At 40.2% G+C, this 22,860-nt stretch overlaps 2 protein-coding genes across 2 annotated transcripts; both read left to right on the top strand.

Annotated features, from left to right (window-relative positions):
• Positions 1-427: 427 nt before the first annotated feature.
• On the top strand, positions 428-904 carry LOC138882801 (secreted RxLR effector protein 161-like). Its single transcript, XM_070163434.1, has one exon. It carries the CDS (start codon positions 428-430, stop codon positions 902-904), a length of 477 nt encoding a protein of 158 aa, XP_070019535.1.
• Positions 905-14,624: 13,720 nt separating this feature from the next.
• LOC138882800 (uncharacterized) lies at positions 14,625-15,548 on the top strand. Its single transcript, XM_070163433.1, has one exon. It carries the CDS (start codon positions 14,625-14,627, stop codon positions 15,546-15,548), a length of 924 nt encoding a protein of 307 aa, XP_070019534.1.
• The last annotated feature ends 7,312 nt before the right edge of the window (positions 15,549-22,860 follow it).

Here is a 22,860-nt window from a genome sequence, read left to right as displayed (position 1 = left end):
ATGGCTACCTAAAGGAAGACGTGTTTGTCAAACAACCTCCAGGGTTTGAGAGCAAGGAGTGTCCGAACATGTGAACAAATTAGACAAGGCTCTCTATGGACTCAAGCAGGAACCTAGAGCATGGTATGAAAAACTGTCCAAATTCCTGCTGGAATATGGCTATAAGAGAGGTAAAATTGACAGTACTCTATTCCTGAGGGAAAAAGGTAAGGACCTTATTGTAGTACAAATATATGTTGATGACATAATTTTTGGGGCAACCACTGACAAACTGAGTAAGGAATTTGCCAAATTAATGGGGAGTGAGTTTGAAATGAGTATGATGGGTGAGCTTAACTTTTTCTTAGGCTTACAGATCAAACAAAACCCAAATGGAACCATGATCCATCAACAGAAATATGCAAAAGAGTTGATTAAGAAGTTTAAAATGGATGAATCAAAAGAAATAGACATACCCATTGCAACAACTACTAAATTAGACATAGATGAACCTGGTTCATCTGTTGATCAGAAGTTATATAGGGGTAAGATTGGTTCACTTTTGTATCTTATTGCTAGCAGACCTGACATAGTTTTTAGTGTAGGGCTTTGTGCTCGTTTTCAGGAAAATCCTGAGGATACCCACTTGCCTGCTGTCAAGAGGATACTGAGATATTTGAAAAACACTACTGATCTTTGCCTTTGGTACCCTAAAGGTAGTAACTCTAATATAGTTGGATATGCTAATGCTGAATATGCAGGTTTCCTGGTGGATAGGAAGAGCACCTCATGTATGGCATACTTCCTTGGGTCATGTTTGGTATCATGGGCCACTAAAAAGCAGAATTCAGTGGCCTTATCCACTGCTGAGGCTGAGTATGTTGTTGCTACCTCTTGTTGTGCTCAACTGCTGTGGATCAAGTAGCAGCTGATGGATTTTGACATTGAAGTTGGTTGCATCCCTATCTTTTGTGATAACACTAATGCTATTAGTATGACCAAGAACCCAGTTCATCATAAGAGGACTAAGCACATAGATATTAGGCATCACTTCTTAAGGGACAACTATGAGAAAGGATTGATTACTATAAAATTTTGTGCTACTGATAAGCAAATTGCTGACAACTATGAGAAAGCTTTGAAAGGAACAGTTAGAATTAGGGATGATTAAGATCACCTAATGGGACCAGCTCAGAATGCACAATGAAAAAAAAAAATTAAAAAAATGAAAAAAATGATTTTTTGGCTAGGAAATCTGGAACTTGTGTAAATATCTAGATTAATTTTCACTCAGTTTCATACTGTAAATAGTATACTCCTGTGACATATGTTGATATGACTCACTGATCTCTAACAAAATTTTCTATATTATAGTAAATTGAGGCATGATCAAGAGAATTCCAAATGAAGAACCTGGTCCATCAGTATTGGTCATCTAAAAAACGATGTATATTTTCTATACTCTGCACAATTAGAAATATAAATATTTAAATCATGAGCAAAGTCCTACCTATGTTCCAAAATATCAGAAAATCCTATCCGTTTATTTTTTGAACCAGTTCCATCTCCACTAGAGTTCTCACCACATAAAATGCCTAAAATCTAGGGAAGCTTAACCATTCATTCAACCTAAAATTTCAGGTTGATTAGACCTCTAATCAACTGCTAAAAGCTACAGTTAGTTATTAAATAGGTATCTTTCTTTAAATACCCATCATTACCCTCTGCCAACCTCACTATTACAAACCGTCAAAAATCTATTTCACTCACAATTGTTTTCTCTTCCAAAAGTATAACTCACAAACTCCCTCAAGAAATCAGTTACAATGTCGAACCCTCAAGATAATCTAGGCACTCCTCCACCACCCTCCCCTTTTGGTTCCTCCACACCACCTCCACCCAGCACAACCCCTCAACCTAGGAGAAGGCGAGTAAAAATGCTTGCTCGGAAGACGGAGGCAACTAGTGCTCTTTCAAAGAAATTGAACGAGAAATTGAAGTCAAGCCAAACCCAAGATTTTGAGAACTCAAACGAGTTGTTCAAATCTGCGAGTGAGGGGGAAGGAACTGGGTATTCTGACTATGAGAAGGCTTAAAACTCCCCTTCTGAGGTACGTTCTAGTTTGGCTGAAAATTTAGAAAATAGGTTTGTTTTGGTTGGGTCTGTCAGGAATGTGGAATTGCCTGAATTGGGAAGGAGACGAGGTAAAAATAAAAATGAAAAAGAAAAATAGAGAGAGGGTGTATGTAGTGATGTGAGGGGAAAAGGGAAAGGAGTGGCTGGCTCTTCACCCACTTCTGAATTGATGGTACCAGCTATTTGTGGGGTTGAACATACAATTGTGGAAGAAAGTGGCAAGAAGTCAGGGAGAAGTGGTTCAGGAGAGGCTGCTGAAGGGTTGGTTAATCTAAGTTCACAGGCAGATGAACCTGGTTCATCTATTGAGGAGACCCTTGCAGACCTACTGAAGAAAGTATGTGCCAGTTATGATCCAAAGAAAAGGAGAACTCCAACACCAAAAGCCCCCAGCACTGCAAAACCTTTCAACAAGAGAAAGGCTTCCTCCCTAACAACTACTGAAATTCCCTTGCCAAAGGGAAGACCCACAAGAAGTAGGGTGAAACAGAGTGAGAGTGAATTACAAAACGCTTTGGCTGAAAGCAAGAAGAAGAGGATGGATTAAGGAAAAGGTAAGGTTGCAGAGTCCTCTGAAGCTATTTATGTTGAGGAGATGGAACATGTCCATCAGGAGGAACATACAACAATGGAGGTTCAGACCCCCAAGCCCAAAAAGACAAATACTTCTTCCAAGAAGTCTTCATTTGTGTCTAAGGCTGCTGAAACTTCATTGGCCAAGAGGACAAGATCTACAGTGAAAAACAAACAAGTTAGAATTACTGAAGATGAGGAATGAAGTGATGAAGAAGAGAGTGAGTCTGATGGTAAACAAGACAAGCTGACCAAGTTTGGCAAAATAAATTTTTTGAATGGAAGATTGCTGAAAGACTTGGTAGAACCAGGAATGGTTCGTTTGGTTGATGCCCTAGCTGTTCAGCGCTGGAAGGACATGATCCTTCAGATGGATGGAAGGCTAGCTAGTAATGAAATCATTGAATTCATGGCCAATGTAGAGGTCAAAGATGGTAGAGTCACCAGCCAAGTAAAAGGAGTTCAAGTGACCTTTGATGCAGAGAAGCTGGGAGAGATTCTTGACATCCCTGTTGAGGGATATGATGACTACACTAGGAAAAGATGGCCAAGTATGGATTCCCTTCCTCCTGACCTTGAAATCACTAGGAGATTCTGTGATGTTGAAGAAGTGAATGAGGCCACGTTTGTGCACAAGAGTGAAATGAAGCCACCGCACAAAGTCCTCTTTGAGTTTGTCAACAAGTGCCTACTGCCCAAGCAGGAAAGAAGGCACATTGCTAACTATACGGACTTAGTTCTGATGGAGTGTAAGCACGTGATTTTTGACCCTCCCCGGGAATTTTACGTTCTTAAGCTTAAATATTTAATTTAGGACTAATATAGCTATTTTGACTGTTTTTTTTCTTTTTTCTCGCAAAAGAAAAAATTTAAAAAATATATATATAAATTTTAGTTTATGTATTTCTCATAAACTTGAAAAATACAAAAATTGTACTTTATTTTGGTACTTTATATAAATTCGAAAATTACAAAAAATATAATTCTATTAATGTTTTGTAGTCGTTTTAATTTTGGAAAAATACAAAAAATATTACTTTATATTTTGTCTTTATTAAAAAATGAAAATTACAAAAAAATAGTTTTATTAATATTTTGTAGTCATTTTAACTTTGAAAAATACAAAAAAATATTGCTTCATATTTTATCTTAATATTTAAAAAAACGAAAATTACAAAAATAGTTTTATTAATATTTTGTAGCTATTTTAAATCTTGAAAAAATATTTAAAAAAGATATAGTTTTGTTTGAATACTAGTCTTATTTTTGGTAGTTATTTTGCTTGCATAGGACTAGTTAAGCAACGTGTTTCCTATTTCTCGGGTCCGGGCAAAAGAATAATATTCGGGTTCAAACTACCCGGTTTTAGGCCTAATTTCGGACCTAGCCCATAATAAACCGAGTCCACCGTACACGGGGAACCCCACCACGCGTGGGGGACATAAACCTTGAACCCCACCACGCGTGGGGCTCATTTTTCTTGGCAAAACATTACAAAACACGGACAAAACACTTGGAAAAGGGGGGACTGATTTTTTGGAATTTTTGGAAAAAAAGGTTACTGTGCATTTTCTTCTTTCTCTTTGAAAGAAGAAGCAAGAAAACCCTACGGAGGAGAAAAAACTAGCGAAAAACACCACCCCGTCACCTTCCCCAGCTCCCTCTCCGCCTCACGACCACCACCAAACGTCACCTTCCCGATCGAAACCCCTACTCCATCGTCGACCACGTCCAAACACCAAACAAAAACCAAACAGGCCCATCGACCTACTGTCACAAACGAACCACCCTCCTCCTCCCAGCTCCACCATCATCAACGACCCACCATCACTTCCCCCGCGTCAAAACCCACCGGCAACCACCCTCCTCCTCCTGTCCAAACAGCCCCCTCCATCACCCGAACAACGCCCAGCTCCTCCGAACGACCACCATCGTCGTTACCATCTCCTCCATCGTCGACCACCACCCCTACTGTCACAACCAAAACCCTACACTAAACAGACCCTCCCGTCGACCCTTCCAGCTTTTCCGACGTCACTCACCGGCGACCACCTGCTGTCCACCATTGCTGCTGCACCACACTGCCCAAACAACCTCATATCAAACTATCATCCCCACCAGTCCAAAAGCTACCATGAGCAGCCCCTCCCGTCGTCACTGCCCAAGGTGACCATCTAGTCGCACCCCTACGTCCAAACGACTGCCTGCAACGTCCAGCCATGAACGACCCTTCCCCCCTTGCCATGGCTGACCGAAAAACACACGCACACACCAGCTGAAGCCTAACTGAAAACGTACGAAAAGGTAGCCCAGAAGTTCTGTCCGGGGTGAGGTCCGTTGAGGTCGTCTTTGGTTCGTCGAGGTCCTGTACGTCGAGTTTGTTGTCCGAGGTTTCGTCGCAGGTCCAACGCATCGGACGATAATATCAAGTAGGTCATCTCTGTCCGTGTCCTTCATATTTGTTGTTTAGTAACATGTACATGTGTTTGTTGAAATACAATCCTAGTTCATGCGAATAGTATGCAAATGAGCGAGACATATTCATATGATGTTTGTAAGTTGCTATTTCTTGTTAATTAACTCCGTATGATATTGAAATTTGGTCGTGAATGTATTTCCTTTGTTTCGTCATGTTAAGTAGTTATTCGGCATTTTGTTTCTTCATGCTCAGATTATTGTTATCTCAATGTTTGTTTTAATAGTTGTTTGTACATGTAGTAGTAATGTTAAAATCATAGTAGTAATTTAATCCCGCGGAAAAAATACTCGTTTCATCAAATAAGTTTAATCTACGATCCATGACCTCGCGAAGTAGCAAAGAAATGTAGTCATTTTAGCCTTGTCCTTTTTCTAAAAAAAAAAGAAAAAAAAATAAATAAAAAACGAGACTAGCTTCGCCAAAAATAAAAATATACAGATTGCGGAGCCCTCGCAAAATATATGTATTAAATACTTAGATTCCGGGACGGGCCGATTAGTAAATTTCACGGCCTACCCAAAAATAATAATGTGCTAGTTGATTTAGGCGCGCCTTTAATAATTTAATTTTCCTAAACTCAGGTGCACATTTATGTGACCCAAATCTAAATCTCAACGGAATCGAAATGTGTCTCTAATCACGGGTATATTGATTATGGCGTGGCCCGAGATGCATTTCCATGACGTTGCAAATTCTTTTAAAAATAATGAATGAGACGAGCCTCGACAAACAAAAATGTAGAAGCTGCGGGGCCCTCTAAATGTATATATATTAAAAATACTTAGAATTCGGGACATGCCGTTTAGCAAATTTTGCGGCCTTCTCCAAAATAACAATACGTTAGTTGCTTTAGGTGCGTCTTAATAACGTATTTTTCTTAATTCGGGTGCACATTTATGTGACCCAAATCCAAATCTCAACCGAGTCGAGATATGTCAATAACCACGGGTGCATTGATGTAACGTGGTTTGAGATATATTTTCACGACGTTGCAATTCTCGTAAAAAATAATAATAAAAGCGGTCAAGAGTTTAAAACTCGCACATAGGTTTTAACTTGTATAAAATCAGATAATCAAGCCGAATATAACAGTTGAGCGACCGTGCTAGAACCACGGAACTCGGGAATGCCTAACACCTTCTCCCGGGTTAACAGAATTCCTTATCCGGATTTCTGGTACGCAGACCATAATATAGAGTCATTCTTTTCCTCGATTCGGGATTAAAATTGGTGACTTGGGACACCCTAAATCTCCCAAGTGGTGACTCTGAAATAAATAAACCAATCCCGTTTCGATTGTCCTTCAATTGGAAAAAACTCCCCTGCGCCCCCCCGGGCGCGGAAAAAGGAGGTGTGACATGGAGTTCCTTGAAAGTGGAAGGCAAATCAACTATCCTACATTCATCATCAAGCTACTGGACAGGGTTATCAATGGCACCAAGGCCCATGCCACCCCCTATGGATTTATTCTGACTACTGTTCTGGATCGGTGCAAGGTGCCTCTAAAGAAGTGGGAAATGTCCACAAGCAAGGACCATTTTGGCATTAATACTTTAATTGCTTGTGACTATCTAGTCAATGCCATTCCAAATGAACCTGGTTCATCCAAGAGGACACCTATCAATAATAAAGTCAGGGCTCTAGTTCAGGAAAGTGAGACCAAGGATGCTGAGATAGCTAGGCTGAAGGCTCGCTTAGTAGAGGTTGAATCTGAGAGGGATGCTCTCAGAACTGAGCTTACCAAGGAAAATGAGAAGAATGATGGGATTCTTTACAATATGCTGAATCTTCTCCAAACCCAAAACCAACCCTCTAGCTCCCCCAAGCCTTAGTAATTCTAGCCTTTATCTCCTGAACCTGTCTAGTACCACCAGTGACCCAGATTAGGGATTTATATTTCTTTTTGCTCATGTTTTGAATATTTTTGCTTTCTGGTTGTGGATTGTGGTAGCAACATATCTTCTATCAATGATATCTACTATTTTTTGCTCTTTTTGACTGTTAATATTTCCTTGATAGTTTAAATATATTTTCTTGATTACTGATGATTGATCCATGATTGCACTTGTAGTTGTCGAGTGGCCATGAGTAATTATTAAATTCTGGGACTCACACTTTGTTTATGCAACTTTTCGATGATGCCAAAAAGGGGAAGAGATATTTGCTTTACATGTTCTGAATAAGTGATGTTTATAACCTAATTAACCTGATCCTTGATGATAAGTGAATTTTTCTAAACTTTGAGTTAATGAATAAGCTGAGTTTTGATAGGGCCTAAGTGAGTGAAAAACACAGAGTTTGTCATCATCAAAAAGGGGGAATTTATTGGCCCAAGTAAAGGTGAAATTTTGAAGACTGACAGAGGAACTCAGACATAGACCAAGTCCATCTTGTAAAGCACAGTTGTGATCAACCCAAACATGTGAGATGCACGTGAAGGAGATAAACCTAACTTATCAGAAGTAATATCTCCTAATCATGATAAAAAAGGTTGCATATTGGATAAGGAGAAAGACTCCTTACACAAAGAGAACACGGTTTAGGAAAAAGATAGAGTTAGAGTATGAGATCAACTAGAATTCTTCTACCATGGAAGAGTAGCATCTGTATACAAGTAAATCTCTAATTGCTAACCCCTTAAATATCAGTGTTGTTCTCTTTTACAGGTAATGCATATAAGCAGAAGTTAAACGTGAATTGAGAGCAAAATAGCAAGGCAATTTTGCAAGAAATTTATGTGTGATTCAAGCGTGCAATCCTGCAGCTACCTGAACCAGATAGAAGAACCAGTTCCAAGTGTCTATCTTTTATTCTAGTTCAATTGTAGTAGGTGATTTTACATTGTACCTTTCAGCTTTTATAGAAGCAATTGTATTAGGTAGTTAGAGTTTTCAAGTTAGAGTTAACTTGAAGTTGTCGCACCAGTTGAGGTTGTGTGCCACAACGGGATTAGAGTTAATCCTAGATTTACAAAAGAGTTTTTGTAAATGCAGTTTTTGGCTTAGTGATTTTAGTGGAGAGTTTGGGAAAGTACTAATGGAAGGTAGGTTTTTTCACCTTTTGAGCTAGGTGTTTTCCATGTAAAATCTCTGTGTTCTTTAGTTTTTGTATTTATTATTCCGCAACAGTAGTAGTTGGAACACATAGAAGAACCAGGACCTTCTATAATCAAGTTAAGCAAAAATTGGGTACCACAAAAATCACCCCTCTTCTTGTGTAGTATTGAAGTATAAAACATCATAGATCAACCTTTTTTAATATTAAGCTGATTATGAGACAGTTGAGGAAATATGAAACAATCTCAGGCAAAAAAGTGGCTGAAGCCACAGACTTTTCTAAGGGTTTTCAAACTTGAAAAAAGTTACAAACATTCTCGACAAAGGGTGTTCAATATATGTTATATACCTCTAAAACCTAATATTTTACCTATATACAGTGTAATATTTCGACGAAGGGTGGTGATCAATTGACCATCCTTGGGACAATGTGGCTTCGACCCTGAGGGCAAAGGATCATTCCTGGCAGAACTGTTTCATAATAGCCACTCATTTTAATCGGAATATCAAGAAGAAAATGAAGAAAATCATAGGTTTCAAATATCAAAATTTCCTCGTTACATATATAGGATATTGGAACTCTTGACAATCTCAAAGCTAGAAAGAGTTACTTTAAAGTAGAAAATAATGTTAACATCATATGTTATGGAAAATCAATAATGGTAGTACCATGTATTGGTGAGATAATTGGACTGGACTTGCTTCCCTTGCACAACTATTACAATTTGTAGAAGGCTGGCCAAGTGATGCTCAAGTTAAGGATTTTATTAGAATGAAATTTCCTCTCATCAGACGCTGAACACTGGCAGGAAATCGAAGACAGGAGCGAGAGGGCAAAGCACACAAGGGGAAAATCCAAGCCAAAATCAAGGAGGAAAAGGTGTTTCACGGACAGAAGATTCGAAGAAAGTAAGGAATTTGAATGCAATTCATGGAATTGTACCACTAGACATTGCTCAAGTATCGGCAACTCCAATGCCAATAATGACACCAGTGAGGAAACTGGATGAAATTGTGGAGGGGCGAAGTGATGCAAGTAGACTCTCATGGGCTGATATTGCAGAGGAGGAAGATGATGCACTCACTGTAAAGGGTAAGACTCAAACCCTAGAAGCTAGACTATCATAGAGTAAAATTATAGGCAATATTCCTATGAATGAAGGAGAGGACTTGACACGAGAAATTCCTATAAACAACAATGTGATAATAACTTTGGATGATATCTATGAGGAAGTGAAATACTTGAAAACAGGGGTTGTATGCTATGTATTGGGATCAAATCCACCTCAAACAATCATTGAAGGATGTTTTACAAGAATTTGGGGAGGATTGGGAATTGATAAGGTTGCACAAGTACATAGAGGAGTATTTCTGGTTAGATTTCACACAATTAAAAGTCGCACTAAAGTAGCAGAGGATGGAGTCCATATGTTTAACAGAAAGCCTGTTATAGTCAAACCATGACAACTAGAAATAGAATTGAAGAAAGATATTATGGATAGTATACCAGTGTGGATCAGACTCATGGGATTGAATGTGAAGTACTGGGGAAAACAATCCTTAGCAAAAATTGTAGGGCTGGTTGGCAATTCCCTGAAAACTGACAAAGCCACCACAATGAAGGAACTCATGACATTTGCTAGAGTATTGGTGGAAGTACCCCTCAACAAGGTATTCCCAGCTACAATTGAGCATGACAAAATTGTGGAACAAGAGGTTGAATTTGAGTGGAAGCCAACCTTATGTGCCAAATATAAAAACTTTGGGCACGAACTAAAAGAATGCAGGAAGTACATCAGAGAAGAGACAAGCAAAAAGGCACCAACAAGACAAGAAGGAATGAAAATTGGGATAGAAAAGCCAAGCACAGGAGATCAAAAAGAAAGTAGCACCGTGATGAATAAAAAGGAAATTGATGAAGAGATAAGCAAGCAAAGGGAAGGAAAACAATTGATGGTAATGCCTAGCAAAGAGAATTTCTATCACAGAAGAGGCAATGCAAGAAGAGGAGTTGTCATTAGAGAGCCACAAATCAATACAAGGAACTCTTTGGTGCCTTAGCAGTTCAGAAAAGCAAAGCAGATGGCATAGTTGCACCCTCTAACCCTGGAGGAGGTGAAGTTGAGGGAGGACCAGGACATGGAAAGGATGGGGGAACCCCAAACCTAATGGATATGATCGGATTTTGGAACACCAGAGGTCTAAACAAGCAAGATAAATAGAGAAATAAATCTGTTTATTCATAATCTAAGGGTTGGTTTGTTTGGACTTCTGGAAACAAAGATTAAGAGAGCTAAGGCCCAGAAAGCATCTCTTAATCTTTGTCAAGGATGGTTGTTTACTACAAATTTAGGTAAGCACCCAGGAGAGAGGATATGGCTTTTGTGGAAACCTCAAATATATGAGGTAAACATAAGGGAGGTGGTGAGATCAAACATCAAGGGGCAGGATTCACCTTTAGTGCTACCTTAGTATATAACTTTAATGACCAAGCAACAAGAAGAAATCTGTGGAAAGAATTAAAATAGATAGCTTCTCAGATAATTGGACCTTGGACTGTTAGGAGAGATTTCAATTGTGTCCTCAACAGGGAGGAAATAATAGGAAGTAAAGTAACAATGGGGGAAACAAGAGACTTTCGATAGTGTATTAAAGTATATGGCGTGAAAGAGCTTAGATCTTCAGGAGCATTGATAGTTTATGTGAGTCCACCAAACTATTGAGTACAAGGTCCTCTATGAGTTTCCACGGAGAACGTTAATGAAACAGTAAGTAAATAAGACAGGGATTTTTATATGGAAAAATCCCTGCTCAAGGGAATAAAAACCATGACCTACACTGGTAGGATTTCAACTTCACTATGAGCAATTTTTAGATTACAACCTATGCAATCTAGGAATTAAACTCTTAATCCCTCACTAACTCGTAATACACCTATTACAAGCCATTTTGCAATACACCTATTATAAAGACTTTAACTCATCACTAACTCTAATCACGACAAAAACACGAAGGTTTATTGTTTTACAAAGGGGTTCCTAAGCAACGCTTCTAGCTAAGCAAATTAGGAATTACAATAAAGAACAATTACAAAGTTACAACTCAACTAAGGACAATAAAATACTATATTTAGGAACTGGTCCGTAGTAGCATTGAACTTTGTTCTTGATGCACTTGAGAATTGAATGCACGAATCTCAGAAGGCTTGAATGCTTGAAGTGAATTCTCAAGTGTTCAAGTGATGTTTTATTGTAATGCTCTTGTTAATACACCTTTGATGATATCACTTGAATGATGTAAACACTTGGTTGGTCAAAGCTGTAGAACTGTGCTGCACTATGTGCACTATTTCTGTGGCAGTCACTTTCCAGCTATACACAATTGACTTTCATACTACTATCAGGGAAACACAAGGAATCAGGTCCCTGTGTTGGTTCTCTATCTTCAATAGTTGCAGTAGTTCACATTAGCTGGAGTCCATTGATTAGCAATGTATACCAAGTATGTCAGGTTTCCTATCTGGTTCTTGATAGTAAGTTTGTTAGATCATCAAAGAATAGAGCTAAGACATTGAAAACCCATCAATTTTCTCCTTTTTGATGATGATAAACTTAGACATTGATAACATATTTTTAGAACAGAAATAACCCGATGAAGCAACATAAACTTCACAAGTTCCCCCTGACTTTATGCTTCCCTCTTAATCAGATCCTTGTTTCAATTATACTTTCCCCTTTTGGCATCATTAAAAATACTGATGTGCCGGAGAATTTTGGCACATTTGATACAAAATGCTTAGATTTTAGCTTGTTTTAGATGCAATTATCTTTTATACTTATGTAATTTTAATATTTTTGCAGTCTATGAGGTTTAAATACTTAAGAGCATGAAAATAAAATCAAAAACTCACAAAAAGACAAGAAAAGAGCAAAAAGGCATCGCAAATGTGGATATGCGATCGCAAATCCAACATGCGAGCCGCAGAATGCTCAAGGGAATCGCAAACCACAATAGATTTCTGGGCAAAGTCCAGTGCAAGAAATGCGTCCAGTCTGCGATCGCATAGCCTGTTTACGAGCCGTATAATGGACCGCAAACTCGACATAAAGGTTGCTAAAGGTAGAAAATGCGACGTGAAATGCGATCGCATATCTGCAATGCGGATCGCAAAATATCAATGCGATGAAGGCCTGGAAACTAGGGTTTGAAGATGCGATGGCTATGTCAAGAATGCGAACCGCATGTCTATTATGCGACAGATATGCGGTCGCATATTTAACCGAAAAGCGTATTTTTGTCCAAATTTTGTCCCACTATAAATAGATTTATTGCGGTTTTATGGGGGCATCTTGTCTGATTTTGGAGCTACAATACAAGACTTTAATATTCCTCTCTTTTGGAAGCTTTTGGTTCAAGAATCTTTCACTTTGTAAGCTTTATGGTATTAAATATTCTCTTCTTTTTGTATTTTAGTATGTGTAGCTAGCTTTAAATACTAAGGTTGTGGACCCTAAATGGGTGTTATGTTAATGGGTGTTTAACATTGAATATATGTATAATGGTTGCTTGATATTTATTTACTTCTCATTCTTCATTTATTGTTGGTGGTTGCAAACATTAACAAGTGCCATTAAATTCTTACTTTAGAAGTAACTATCAAAGACTCAAGGCTTTAAACCTTGTTTAATAGAATCGCTTGGGAATAATTGGGTTTTATGTGGCATATATTGATTGTTCTTAATTGCAACTCTTTTATATTTGAAAAAAATCATAAAGAGTAAATACTACCCAACTATTGAAAAATATTGGGTAGTCGTTTAGAAATCATTTGCATATCAAAAGAACTTTCCATTAGAAATATATCATATTAACACCGATAGCATTACACTTCATTGAAGGGGACACAACCTTGGTTCTTTAATCAAATTATTTACATTCTCAATATCACAATTAGTTATTTCTTCAAACCAAACTCAATTCATACTCTTGTTACCATTAACCAAATAGAATTACGACTTTAGTCAAGTAACACACTATTTGAGTAACCTTTTCACACTTATTCCCTGTGGGATTCGACCCCAACCTTGTTGGGTTATTATATTTGACACCGACCGCCTTACACTATTTAATTAAAATGTAATTTGAGCGTATCATTTGGTGCCCATTGCCGGGGAATACGGTTTTGAAATTACTAAATAGTGTGTGCTTTACTTTACGTCTTAGTCTATTCCATCACACTTTGCTTGTTTTGCTTGGTGTTGATAGGAATACATGACCAAATATGAAGAAGAAATGGATGCAGAAATGGAAGAAAATCCTTTTGAGGATATAGAGGAGTACATTGAGGATACCAATGCTATTGTACCTCTGGCCGTTGGCACTGCAACTTTCAAGGTGGAACATGGTTTAATCCTTATGCTCAAAGCGGAGGGGTTTTTCAGGAATTCCACTGATGATGATCCGACACAACATCTTAGAAACTTCTTGGGTGTGTGTGCGATGCATAAGCAGAACAACATCTCGGATGATGCTCTAAGTTTCAAGTATGCCACCAAAATCCATTTATTCTTGGCCAGAACTTGTCTAGGCATTCCTAGCTAAATGGTTCCCGCAAAGTAAGAAGTCTGAGCTCCGGGATAAAATTTTCTTTTTCAAGCAAGTACCGGGAGAACATCTACATGAGGCATGGGATCGGTTCAAGTTATATTTGGTGAGGTCTCCCAACCATGGTTTTCCGGATTCTATCTTGTTGGAAAAATTCTACATGGGCTTGGATCCTATGAACCAATCTATAGCCAAGAATGCAGCTGACGGGTCTTTCATGGACAAATCATTCGCAAGGGTCACACAAATACTTGACAAAATGGCGAAGCATAATCAAGCATGACACTCAGAGGACACCACAGGTGGAATTGCATATGGGTCTCCTTCCTTGGCCACCATGATCAAGGAAAACCAAGAGAGGGATCAAGTCATTGCAGGGCTTGCCACAAATGTCAATGTGTTGACAAAGATGTTCACATAAAGCCAAACGAAGAAAGTAAATGTGGTGGAAGATGTGCGACCCATATTAAATGAAGACTTTGAGGAGGAAAACTATGTCAACAACTCTCAAGGAGGATATCAAAGGCAACAATACCAAGGTCAAGGACAACAAAATCAATGGAGGCCTCACCCGCAAGGGCAAGGCAACTAACAGTGGAGAAATGACCAAGGCAGCTCAAATCAAGGTAATTGGAACAACAACAACAACAACAACTTCCCAAATCGGAGTTCAAACCCTTATGTTCCTCCAAAGGGTCAATATTCAAATCAAGGTTCCTCAAGATAGTCTAAGTTGGAAGGCATGCTTGAACGGGTATTGTAAAATCAAGAGAAGTCCGACACTTCTATGAGGAATATGACCGAGCTTGTTGGTTCTCATACTGCATCCATTCAAAAATTGGAGATGCAAATGAGAGACCTCTCTAGGGAACAAAATCCGAAGCAAAAAGGGACACTTCCAAGTGACACAATTGCGAACCCCAAGGATAGTGGGAGTGGTCCAACTTCTCATGTTATGGCGATTACTACTCGGAGTGGGAAGGTACTACAAGGAGGGATTGAACAAGTGGTTGAAGTTGAAGAGTCCGAACATGAAGTTGAGGTTGAAGAGCCAAGTGTTGTTCAAGTTGAAAAGGTTCCGGAAGAGTTGAAATTGCAACAAGAAAATCGGGAAGAGGTAAAGGAAAAGGTAAAAGAGACACCAAAAACTCTACCACCTATTCCTAGACCTCCTCCTCCATTCCTTCAAAGACTTGCTAGGAAGGTTGATGATAGCAAACTCGAAAAGTTCTATGACATTCTCAAGCAATTATTAGTGAATATTTCATTTGTGGAAGCATTTCACGAGATGTCGGGTTTTGCTAAATATTTGAAAGAGTTGATTACCAAGAAGAGAACCACCAAAAATGAAGTGGTGAGTGTGACTCACCGGGTTAGTTCCATCATTGCAACATCTACCGTTCAAAAGAAAGAAGATCCGGGAGCTTTTATCATTCCTTGTACTATTGGGGCACGTGATTTTGCAAGAGCCCTTTGTGATAATGGGGCTAGCATCAACTTGATGCCTCTTGCCATTTACAAGCAAGCAGGGTTAGGTATGTCAAGGACTACAAGTATGAGATTGCAAATGGCCGATCGTTCCATAAAGAGACCGGTGGGAATTGTTGATGATGTACTTGTTAAAGTGGGAAAGTTTCATTTACCTGCCGATTTCGTAATCCTTGATTGTGCGGTTGACAAAGAGATCCCTATCATTTTGGAGAGACCATTCCCAAAATGATCATCCCAAAATGTGCTTGCTTGGAACGTGACCTCTTCATCATTCCTAGCCACACGAAGAGCACTAATGGATTCAGAACGGAATAAGATCAAATTTCGTGTGAATGATGAAGAGGTCACGTTCCAAGCATGTAATGTTATGAAACTACCACATGAGTATGAGAGCATCTCGGTGATTGATGTTGTTGATGAAGTGGAAGATGCAGTTGAAATGAGGATGGAAGAACAATGCCTTGGTGAGGCATTGGTAGCTATCTTGGTGAACTTTGATGGTGAAGATATGGAAGGATATATGGAATCGGTAAATGCATTGGAGGGGATTGGGTCCTACACTTATGCTCCGGCAAAGCTCTCTCTCGACTTTGAGAATGGAGCCACTCCTCCCGCAAAATCTTTTATTATTTAGCCACCGTAACTAGAGCTCAAACCACTTCCACCACACTTGAGGTATAAATTTCTTGGCTCAAATAGTACTTTACTGGTAATCGTTTCTCCTTTGTTGAATGATGTGCAGGTAGAACAATTATTGGAAGTCTTGAAGGAGCATCAACAAGCTATTGGATTGACAATTGCGGATATTCGAGGGATTCCCCCAGGAATTTGCGAACATAAGATCTAATTGGAGAGTGAGACGAAACCAAGTGTGGAACATCAATGACGGTTGAACCTGTCCATGCAAGAGGTGGTAAAGAAAGAAATCATCAAGTGGTTGGATGCCGGGGTAGTCTACCCTATTGCCGATAGTTCTTGGGTGAGCCCGGTACAATGTGTGCCGAAAAAGGGAGGCATTATCGTGATTGAAATGATAAAAATGAGCTCATCCCAACAAGAACGATGACAGGATGGAGGGTGTGTATGGATTATCGGAAGCTCAACAGTGCCACATGCAAAGACCATTTCCCTATGCCTTTTATTGATCAAATGCTCGATCGGCTAGTGGGAAGGTCATTCTATTACTTTCTTGATGGATATTCCAGCTACGACCAAATCAACATAGCATTGGAGGACCAAGAGAAGACAACATTCACTTGCCCTTATGGAGCTTTTGCTTTTAGCCGGATGCCATTTGGTTTGTGCAATGCTCCGGCTACCTTTCAAAGATGTATGATGTCCATTTTCTCTGACATGGTGGAAGATTTTCTAGAGGTTTTCATGGATGATTTCTCGGTGGTAGGTGACTCTTTTGAGCATTGTCTTAACAATCTTAGACAAGTGCTTAAGAGATGTGAAGAGACCAACCTTGTGCTCAACTGGGAGAAATGTCATTTCATGGTGGATGAAGGCATTGTATTGGAGCATAAAATTTCAAAACATGGCATAGAGATTGACCGGGCAAAGATCGAGATTATTTCCAAGCTTCCTCCACCTACTTCCGTTAAAGGCGTTTGAAGTTTCTTGGGGAATGCCGGGTTCTATAGGCGTTTCATCAAGGATTTTTCCAAGATTGCAAATCCTATGTGCAAACTCCTTGAGAAAGATGTCAAATTTGTGTTTGACGAGAAATGCCTCAAAGCCTTTGAGGAATTGAAGCAAAGGCTCACAACGACACCTATTATTGTCACACCCGATTGGTCTTTTCCTTTCGAGCTCATGTGTGATGCCAGTGGTGTAGCTATTGGACCAATGCTTGGCCAACATCACAACAAGGTTCTCCACCCGGTCTATTATGCAAGCAAGACACTCAATGGGGTGAAAATGAATTACACAGTGACTAAGCAAGAACTTCTTGCCATTGTCTATGCCTTTGAGAAGTTCCAGGCTTATTTGTTGGGATCCAAGGTGATAGTGTACACAGATCATGCTGCTCTTCGCTATCTCATTACAAAGAAGGATGCAAAGCCTCGGTTGATTCGATGGGCTTGTTGTTGCAAGAATTTGACTTCGAGGCCAAGGATCATAAGAGAACTCAAAATCAAGTAGCGGGTCATTTATCAAGGCTTGAAGAGGTAGGGAGGCCAAAGGGAGATCTTGAAATCAACGATGCATTCCAGGATGAACACATATTGGCACTATCTAGCATTTTTGCTCCTTGGTATGCCGATATTGCTGACTACTTGGTTAGTGACCTTATTCCGGAGGGATTGGAATCCTATCAAAAGAAGAAGTTTTTGAGAGACTGTCGGCAATACTATTGGGAAGAACCATTCTTGTTACGTGTTTGTACTAACAACATCATCAGAAGGTGTGTTCCAGAAGAAGAGATTATGCCAATTCTGAAGGCATGCCATGACTCACCGGTTGGGGGTCACCATGGGGAAAATCGAACGGTGGCTAAGGTACTTGAATGTGGTTATTATTGGCCGTCGATCTATCATGATGCCAATCAAATGGTCAAGGCTTGTGACCAATGCCAAAGGCAAGGATCAATCTCCAAGAGGCATGAAATGCCAATGCACTTTGTGATGGAGATAGAAATCTTCGACGTGTGGGGAATTGATTTTATGGGTCCATTTGTAAGGTATTGTGGGATGAAATATATCTTGGTGGATGTTGACTATGTGTCCAAAGGGTTGAAGTGATTGCCTTACCAAACTACAATGCAATAAGTGTGACCGCATTCTTGAAGAAAAACATATTCACTCGGTTTGGCACTCCTAGAGCCATTCTTAGTAATGGTGGGTCTCATTTCTGTAACAAGGCGTTCACGGGGCTACTAGAGAAATATGGCGTCAAGCATAAGGTGGACACACATTATCATCCCCAATCAAGTGGTCAAGTTGAGGTTTCCAACCGGGAGATAAAGAGCATTCTAGCAAAAACTGTCAATGAAAATAGGACCGATTGGTCAAGGAAGCTAGATGATGCATTATGGGCATACCGTACGGCGTACAAAACTCCTATTGGCACTTTTCCTTATCGGTTAGTTTTCAGAAAAGCTTGTCATCTACCCATAGAACTGGAACACAAAGCCATGTGGGCTCTGAAGAGGTTGAACTTGGACTGGGCTGAAGCTGCAAATTTGAGGTTAACACAACTCAATGAAATGGAGGAATTGTGTTTCCATGCATATGAAAGTGCAGCTGTGTATAAAGAAAGGATAAAGCTCGTCCACGACAAAAAGATCTTTAAGAGGGAGTTCAAGTTGGGTGACTTGGTTTTGCTCTTTAACTCAAGGCTCAAATTTTTTCCGGGCAAGCTCAAATCAAAATGGTCCGGTTCGTTCAAGGTGGTAAATGTCTTTCCTTTTGGAGCTGTGGAACTAGAATCAGAGGATGGGCTCTGAACGTTCAAAGTGAATGGCCAGCGAATCAAGCACTACTTGGGCACAGATGGAAAAAAACATTTGGTGGAGCAGTTGGCTCTCAAAGATGGTCCGTGCCCGACCAATGAGTGAATCCAAAGGAATGCCAACTTCGTCGTGCCGCGATGTTAAATCAAGCGCTTTATGGGAGGCAACCCTTGGGAAAGGGAAGAAATATCACCTTGGGAAGTTTTCTACACATATGCGGTCGTATTTTCACTATGCGGACCGCAGTTTGGTCGCAAACCCAGACAGTAGGTTTGGCTAAAATTGGTGATAAAAATGCGACAAGGTGGTGCACTTTGCAGACCGCATTTCCACTATGCGATCGCATAGTGCACTACATCTTTGGCCCTCCAGCAACTCACTTGAATCCACCGCATAACAGTTATGCGGTCGCATAGTGTGTTATGCGGTGACTTACTCACCGCAAATCATTCAGGTATATCTTTCGCATCTCTTCATTCAAAACAAAAAGGAATTTTTTTTATTATCAGAAACAAAACAAAACGAAAAAAAATAAGAAAAGGAACGGTGAAGACAAAACGGCTAGTGCATCACGTACGTAAGGCAACATCTGTGAACTAATCTTCCAAGTGTGCTCACAAACCCGTCATTGGTATGTTTTCCTTGTCCTAATTTCATCCTTGCAAGTTTTAATTTTTATATTTGTTCTTGCTCTTGTTTCTCCTTTTTTGTTTCTATTTTCCTTTCTTTCTTCTTGTTTGTGTTTTGTGAGTAGATATCTGCCCGTATTGTGATAGTCTTTTTGGTTAGGAAGTATGTTTGGGGTGCTAGGTAGTAAAAATTAGGACCACCATTGTTGAGGGTTGAGCTTAATCATTGGGAGCGATGAAGTTTGCGGCTCGTATAATCAAAATGCGGTTTGCATTTCTGCCGCATAAGTAAACCCTAGTTGGCTAAAGAAGATGATAAAATGCGGTGACTTTGCGAGCGCATAATTGATATGAGGACCGCAAAGTCACCGTATAATGAGACAGTAGACCCAGTTTTAGAACATGTTGTGTGCGACCAGTTTGCGATCGCAAATCCAACTTTGCGATGGATTTTGCGATCGCATTTTGTGATTTTGGTTTTCTGAACAATCAAGTATACAATGGTTATGCAGATCGCATAATGGTTATGTAATCGCATAACCTATCGCATACTTAGATCATTTCTAGAGTCTGTCAGTTTGCGACAAGTTTGTGGTCCGCATAGTGGTTATGCGACCGCAATACCTGTCGCATACTTAATTTCTTTTTTTAGTTTTTCTATTTTCTTTTCACTGTTTCCCACCATATCGCTCAAATTTCACTTTTGTGCAGATATGGCTCCCAAGAAACATATAGCCTCCACCCAGAAAAGGGCATCCTCCAGTCGTTACACTCAACAAGCAAAACGTCGTGATTGAACCCTACAGCTACACGTCCCTCCCAGTCAGATGAGGAGGAGACCTTGCCCGAAGTTGACCTACAAGTTGAGGCAAAAAGGAAATGAGGAGATGACTTCCAGCTTAGGTCTGGGGTTGAAGGGTCCAGGGAGCTTTATAGAGAAGGGCTGAACAAACGAAAAATCCTGGCCGAAAAACAACCGAGTATGAATGGGCTACAAGAGCAGTACCCCCACATCTGGGAGAACATCAAGGCAAGAAAATGGGAGAGCTTCATCGAGCTGCCTGATGAATATAATGAAACCATTGTCCATGAGTTTTATGCCTCATATGGAGCCTCCAGGACTACTCATCACAAGCGCACTAGGGTTTTCTGTGACACTATGTTAGTTTGGGGGAAGAGTGTGTTCTACAGCGATGAGACTATCAATGAGTTTTACATCCCTGACTAGAGCCTGGGCACAACTGAGTATGTCGCCAAATGGGCAAACCGGGAGAATGAGCGGAGTTGGATAGCATCTGTGATAGCAAAGGGGACCCCTGCCTGGATCAACCCTGTGCACAAAATATACAAGGATGATCTCACATGATAGGGCCGATTTTGGCTTAGCTTTGTCACCTCTCGACCGATACCGTCAAGAAATGAAACTGATATAGGCATTGAGAAAGCTATTCTCAGTACATGCATTATGGAGGGAATCAAGATTGATGTGGGTGCTCTTATCTTCCTAGAGTTAGGGATTTGGGCAAAGCAGGTAGCCACTTCACTTCCATTCCCCTATTTGATCACAACCCTCTGTAAGGCTGTGAAAGTCCCTACCATGCCACACACTGATAAGACAGGGAAGGCATTGAAGGACATTGATATCACGCGCATTAATGATGTTGTTGCTCCCCTAGAGGTTCAGACTCAGGGTTCAGTTGATGTAGAGCCCTCAGATTCCCAAGCTCTTGTGTCCCCTCAGGCTCCAGCTGTATCCACTTCTACTTCATAGCCCGCCTCTCAGTCCGCCATTGCTCAGCCTTCTGCTGCACTGCCAGTCATTTCGAGGCTTGGTCTCATAGCTCTGCATGCCAATGCTAAGGTACACCAGCTTCTGAAGAACTTGCCCACCCTCACCAGACAGGCTTTGACTCCTATACAGTCCTCAGTGACAACACTCCAACAACAATAAACAACTTATGGGGATCGCCTGTAACAGCTTAAGTTGAGGGTTGAGAAGATAGCTCCGGGAGGAAGTTGCCACTATAAAGGCTGAGCTCCACAAGATGCAGACTTTGGAGTTCGATCTATTATCCTTCCTACCCAAGGAAGGTGAGCAGGGAGCAGGAACAACAGCACCAGGCTCGGATCTTGACTTCTCCACTCTGATGACAGATATTGCACCTCCGACTGCCGGGGCTTCCCAGCCTTCAGCTCCTCTGCACATATTGAGATTCCTTCCGAGGAGGATTCCGAACATTCTACAGAGTCCGAGGGTGAGGAGGCAGACGAGGGAGAGGATGATGAGGATTCATGGTCCACGGAGGATGATGGCCCTCAGGAGAAGGGCAAGCAAATTGCTGCCTCTACAGTTGAGGACGAGGAACAAGTAGCAATTCAGATAGCAATAGAACATTTGCTAGCAAATATGGCCGCCCCTGCAGATCTATCGGCCACTCAGCCATCAACGGGCGAGGCTAGTAGCTTAAAGGCCCCAGCTCCAGTATTGGATCAGCCAGAGATCCCTCCTCCATTAGTGGAGGTCACTCCTTAGGCCGAGATCTCATCGGTCCCAGCTTTAGCATCAGAGGGTGACCCCACCATCACTCATCCGGCTTTCAACTCCCATAGCGCTTAGTGCACCTCAGGGAGCCCCTAAACTCTCTTTTACATTCTTATGCATTGGGGACAATGCATGCTTTTTAGTTGGGGGTGGTAGCCTTGTAGATATTTTTGTGAAATTGGCAACTGTTGTACATGTTTATGTTTTTTGTGCTATATAAGCAAACTTCTATATTTATTTGTGTTCGTGATTATGTATATATTGGTGTTTTGTGGTTTTAGTACATAAGTTATGTTATCCTTGTGTATAAAAAAACAAAAACAAGTAGATAGTTGTCCATCTTTAGTAATTAGCAACATATATAGGTATTGGCAAGGTTGGGGGTGTGGTGTCAAGCTTGAGAACTCAAAGCTTGAGCAACATATATAGGTATTGGCAAGGTTGCTCATGTAGAATTACACACATGGCCTAAGTTGGGGGTGTGGTGTCAAGCTGGAAATTGGCAAGGTTGTGCAATGAGCGTAGGAAAATGTACCTCAAAATGTGAAACTCTCAAGTTCCAAAAAGCAAAATAAAAAAAAGAAAAAAAAAAAAATAAATATATATATATATATATATATATATATATATATATAAGAGTTGTGATTATATATACATAAGGAGCTTTGAAGAGAATAAAAGAGGCAGTTGAGGTGGCTAAATGGTGGAAACATTGAAGCTAATGAGGGCTATGTGGTTTGAAAAGAAGCAAAGAGCAACAAGAAAGAAAAATGTGAGTAGTGTTCAAGGAGGGTGTAGTCACTTGTACCCAAATGCTTATCAGACCCTTCCCTAAACCTACATTACAAGCTTAAAAAGTCCTTATGGGATCTCCAACCGATCGTTCTTAGAATAAAGCGATGAATTAAAATAA

This window comes from Nicotiana sylvestris, chromosome 12 (assembly GCF_000393655.2).
Source record: "Nicotiana sylvestris chromosome 12, ASM39365v2, whole genome shotgun sequence".
Classification (NCBI taxonomy): Eukaryota; Viridiplantae; Streptophyta; class Magnoliopsida; order Solanales; family Solanaceae; genus Nicotiana; species Nicotiana sylvestris.
Note: the sequence above shows the minus strand (reverse complement) of the source record. Positions and strands in the feature narration are given on the sequence as shown.